This window comes from Nyctibius grandis, chromosome 12 (assembly GCF_013368605.1).
Source record: "Nyctibius grandis isolate bNycGra1 chromosome 12, bNycGra1.pri, whole genome shotgun sequence".
NCBI lineage: Eukaryota > Metazoa > Chordata > Aves > Nyctibiiformes > Nyctibiidae > Nyctibius > Nyctibius grandis.
This window is the reverse complement of record NC_090669.1, coordinates 13,318,610-13,323,240: the sequence shown is the minus strand read 5'-3', so window position 1 is coordinate 13,323,240 and position 4,631 is coordinate 13,318,610. Positions and strand designations below refer to the sequence as shown.

General features: G+C 46.8%; 1 protein-coding gene across 1 annotated transcript; it reads right to left on the bottom strand.

Annotated features, from left to right (window-relative positions):
* Positions 1–272: 272 nt before the first annotated feature.
* RRAD (RRAD, Ras related glycolysis inhibitor and calcium channel regulator) lies at positions 273–4,367 on the bottom strand. The gene is made up of 5 exons (XM_068411336.1): positions 4,287–4,367; positions 3,800–4,166; positions 3,532–3,605; positions 2,796–3,000; positions 273–1,309 (listed from the first exon to the last, which is right to left on the bottom strand). Exons 2-5 carry the CDS (start codon positions 4,152–4,154, stop codon positions 1,032–1,034), a joined length of 912 nt encoding a protein of 303 aa, XP_068267437.1. The 5' UTR covers positions 4,155–4,166; positions 4,287–4,367; the 3' UTR covers positions 273–1,031.
* Positions 4,368–4,631: the final 264 nt, after the last annotated feature.

Sequence of the window (4,631 nt, the reverse complement as noted above, 5' to 3'; positions counted from 1 at the left end):
CCCCCCCACATTTGCTTATTGGCTGTAACACACGACCTTCAAGCCAGCAGAGGACTTAAAAAGTAGAATATTGCAGGCTTCAAACTAAAGGCATTATATAGAGGCGTGTTCCTGCCAGAGCTGACGAGAACGAGGTTGAAGACAAACAATAATATGAAGGGTCAAGGCACCCCTTCCCAATATGGGCTGTTGTAGTAGAGTGTTCATAAAAACAGTTCTTTTACTTCTTAAAGAAACTGTCTATTAAAGAGAAGGACACAGGACATTCCTGATTCATCTTGTTCCAGAACTTTATCACATGTAAATCCACATAGTCTGTGTATAACGTTTTGTACAGTGAAAAAAGGTCAGTACAAAAATATTGCGCTCTCATTCTTTATCCATACTATGAGAAAAGCACAGTTTATTGTAACAGGAAATAATACTTTATTATAAAATCTGCATGTAAACAAGTAACAAATTAATTGAATAACAGTTAATGGAAGTGCAAATTAATTTCATAAAATGATACCTGTTCTGTATTTAACTATATATATATATATATATAATTTGTTTTCTCCCATTCTAATGTGGTTCTGCTCCCCCCTCCCCACATTTAAGTTTAAAAAGATTTATCATTGCTTGCTTTATACTAAAAAGAGTGTACGAGCCTGCGTACAAGTTCAAGATTTGCTCTGCAAACGAGACAAGTCTATGGTGATACTTATTATCATCCTTTCTTATCTTTGCATCTCTGGTATCCACAGGACAAGAGGATATATAACATATGTACACAGTGAAAATGTGGGCGTGTCAAGCCACTTATTTAAAGTTAGTTCATTTACTTGCACACATTGAAACTTAAACCACTTATCAATGAAGCAGACATTGTAGTGTAACTTCCAGACTTGCTTGTGCAGCTTAAGGCATTAGCGAGAGTCTCAACTGATAAGTCATTCTTGTTATCACCATGAGGATCATCTATGCACTTCTCGTAACAGTCAAATGCTTGTTCATCACCCACGTGCAACATCTGGCCTTGCCGAAAGCTTCTAAAGCACAGATAAGTCATGGCAAGACTTTGATTTTGCTTTGAAAGCCATCTTCTTATTGTTCTTTGCCACAATTCTCCCAAGGAATCGCTTTGCCTTTTTGCCTATGCTTTCTCTTCTTTTTGTGTTGGCCATTCTCCTAGCATTATCTTCTTTACTGTCTTTGCGAAGTCTAATTTGTCGAACAATACCTTCAAACAGGTCCTTGACATTATGATGAAGAGCAGCTGAGGTCTCAATGAATTTGCAGTCAAACACAACGGCACAGGCCCGTCCCTCTGGATGGAAAGAGAAAAAGGGAGATGAGTGGAGACTGACATTTTCTCTTCATATATACTGGCACAAAACCAAAATAAAATTGACTTTAAGTAAGGAAAGTGCCTTTAATGCCATGAAAGAGCTTTACTACATGGTAGGAAAGTCCAAATTTGCTCTCATGGTTTTGTCCCCTTACTCTTCTTGGGTTTGTTGTGGTATGGTCAGAAATCTCATTTGACCAATGGTCACCAATAGTCCTCTAAGGGCAGACCATCCCAGTATTGTTTAAGAGCTAAAGCTGATATAGGAGAGGCATTTGGATGCATGCTTGCTGTTTGATAGGAAACAGTGTGAGGTACAGAAAGAAATGGTTTTTATTTCTTCGGGAAGTTGTTGAGCAATTATGTACCTCTGCCTTGCTGTAACAAGTGAGAGTTTTCCACACTAGCTACAAATGAAGCTGATACAGTCCACAAGGTCAAGTCATTGAACAGATCACTAGAGGTCCTTAAGTTGTACACTATTGGATTTGACTAGGACTGCATTCAAAATGCAAGATGCTCAGTGTTCCAGATGTCAGCATGTAACTCTGCAACATTGTTGCAGTGCAAATTTCCACGTTCAACTTGTGGTAAATAACGTCAAAGTTGTAAACCTGAGCAAAGTACTGATGTCACAGCTAGGACAGGTCAGCCATGCACTGTCACCAGCCTGAAAAAAGTGATAATCTCCTGATGAACTCCAGCCAATTCCCTGTGCAGGCATTTAACACAGGGAACATGGCAAGACCAGACAGCAAGAGATGGTTCATCATCACCAAGGCACCGATGTTTCAGAGTGTTCTTCCCAGTGAAAAACAAAAAACAAAAGCACCAAATGTTTAAATAAGTGAAATTAATACTGTGGTGTTGACAGTGGTTACTGTGCTCTAGTTACCGAAATGCTAGCTGGGAAAATTCTCACTGATCACAACTGGAAAACATATACAAAAAGACTTTAAGTTGTGTGAGCCTGGTCCCACCGGGATGGAATCACTTCCAGAAGAAAGAGGATTGTACAGGCTGTACGGGATCACCCTTTTCAAAGGCTGCCTGGGTTCTATGAGATGGCACTCCTGACCCTTAAAAAGCATAGCTCAAGCTATCATATCTTGAGACTAGCAAGTGCTGCTGCACACATAACCTACAATTAAACCCTTTCAGTTAATACTGACCAAAAATGAATCATACACAAAACAGTATGCTAAAGCTGCAGCTCTCACATATTTTTTCTGTTGTACTGCAGTTCAGAGCATTGCTCTGCGCTGCCACAAATCTTCCCCCACCACCATCTCCACTGTTTTCTGTGGTACCAAGTCCCTCAGCATGAACCAGTTGGCTTGATTTCTCCGGTGTGCCTTGAATTGGACATCTTTCTACATCAAAACCAGAGCATTTCTTTTGGCCATGATCCTCCATAGCCTTTGCCTACTAATTTAGACATTACTGTATAAATGGTGTCTCTTACCATCAACTGAGACTTCCCGGGACCTGACCAGGTCGCTTTTATTGCCCACGAGAATAATAGGAATGTCTTCTGTTTGCCTTGCTCTTCTTAGCTGGATTCTTAGCTCAGAGGCCTTTTCAAAACTAACTTTGTCTGTCACTGAATACACAATAATATAGGCATCTCCCATTTTCATACAGTGGTTCTGAAGCCATTGGCTGTCATCCTAGAACAAAAAACAAGAAATAGATTTATTGCGCTGAAAAATCTATTCAACACTGTCTGATCAATGATTTAATTATTGTAAGCACATTAAAGATATTTTTCTCAGCTTTATAATAGAGTCAGTAAAAGTAAGCCAACCTCACAATAATTTTTTAAAGATTTTGTTATTTAAAATATATTACAAAACAAAATTCTCGCTTCCAGAAATAATATCAGGTCTGCCCTGATCAGATCGTGAATCTCTGATTTTACAGTAATTCCCTGGGCTGCTCATGTAAGATGCTGCTTATTCAAAGCATTAAGGGATTCACACTCCAGCTCTACTCAGGTTTTTAAATTGCCTGCCTAGCTGCAAGAAATTAATTGCAGGAGAGAACAAAGGCAGTATAAATTGTAATTTTTTAACGTCACTTTTTTAATGTCACTGAGCTTATCGAATCAATAGGCAGACGTAGTTGTTCCATTTCTACTTTGTTTAAAAGTAAACCACTGACCAAACCATACAGAAAAAACATCTTAAATCTGTAAGTACCTGCTGCCATATATCAAACACCACGAGAGATGCTTCTTCTCCGTCAACTATAATTGATCTGTCGTATGTATTTCCTACGGGAAAAAAAAAAATGATAAAAAGAAGTTACTCTCCTCCATCCCTGACGGCGGCCTGCGAGGGGGTGGCCGTAGGGGGTGCCCGGGGAGGTGCGGCCGCAGGCGCTCCGGCTGGTAACGCCGCGGGTCCCCGGGAGCGGGACTCCGCGGGGCTGCTGCCGTGGGTGCCCCGCGCCGCTCCGCGCCCTCACCGGCCTCTTCCGCGTCCGCGCAGTCCTCCACGCCGCCGAAGATGCGGGCCAGGCTGGTCTTGCCGACGCCGTGCTCGCCCAGCAGGATCACCTTGTAGAGGCTGCTGTCGGAGTCGCTGCCCGAGGAGATGACGGAGTCGGAGGAGTCGGAGGCCCAGCTCTCCCGGTGCGCCTCGCCGGGGCTGTACGAGGTGCATCGCACCATGCCGGAGAGCTCGCCCTGCGGCAGGCCGGCCCGCAGGTCCCGCTCGTCCACCGGCATGCTGCGCCGGTGCAGGTGCTGGTGCGCGGAGAAGGGCATGCTGCCGCGCCGCTTGTCCAGGTAGCTCAGCTTGTCGCCGCGGTTCAGAGTCATGAGGGTGCCGGGCTGCGGCCGGAGGGGAGAGAAGAGCTGTCAAGCCCCGCCGCCCCTGGAGCGCCCCAGCCCTAGCCGCCACAGCCCGGGAGAGCCCCGCCGTGCCGTGCCGCGCCGTGGAGCAGCGCTTACCTCGGGGCGCTCCGCGGAAGGAGGGAGAGAAGCAGTGAGGGATTCCCCGCCGTTAATCGCCCGTGCCGCCGCGGGAGCTCCCTCAGCGAGTGCTGCCGCCAACCCGCTCCTCGCCCCTATTTATGGCTCCGCCAGCCCGGCCCTCCCCGCCGTGACGCGCGCAGCTCGGCGCCCTGCCAGCGCGGCCGTGGGCAGCGCCGTCCGCCCACGGCACCTCCGCTCCGCGCCGCTCGGCTCGGCTCGGCTCGGCGGGGGCGGGGAGCCCGGCGCGGGGAGCCCCGCCGCGGGGCGGCACGGCCTGGGCTGCTGGGGGCAGCGGAGGGGGCGGCGGCGGGGCTGCCCTCC

Coding starts and splice junctions, on each gene's coding strand:
- RRAD (XM_068411336.1), bottom strand. CDS start 4,154: ATGACTCTGAACCGCGGCGACAAGCTGAGCTACCTGGACAAGCGGCGC. Junction 3,606..3,799: donor CGCGGACGCGGAAGAGGCCG/GTGAGGGCGCGG, acceptor TTTTTCCCGTAG/GAAATACATACGACAGATCA. Junction 3,001..3,531: donor TGTTTGATATATGGCAGCAG/GTACTTACAGAT, acceptor TTTTTGTTCTAG/GATGACAGCCAATGGCTTCA.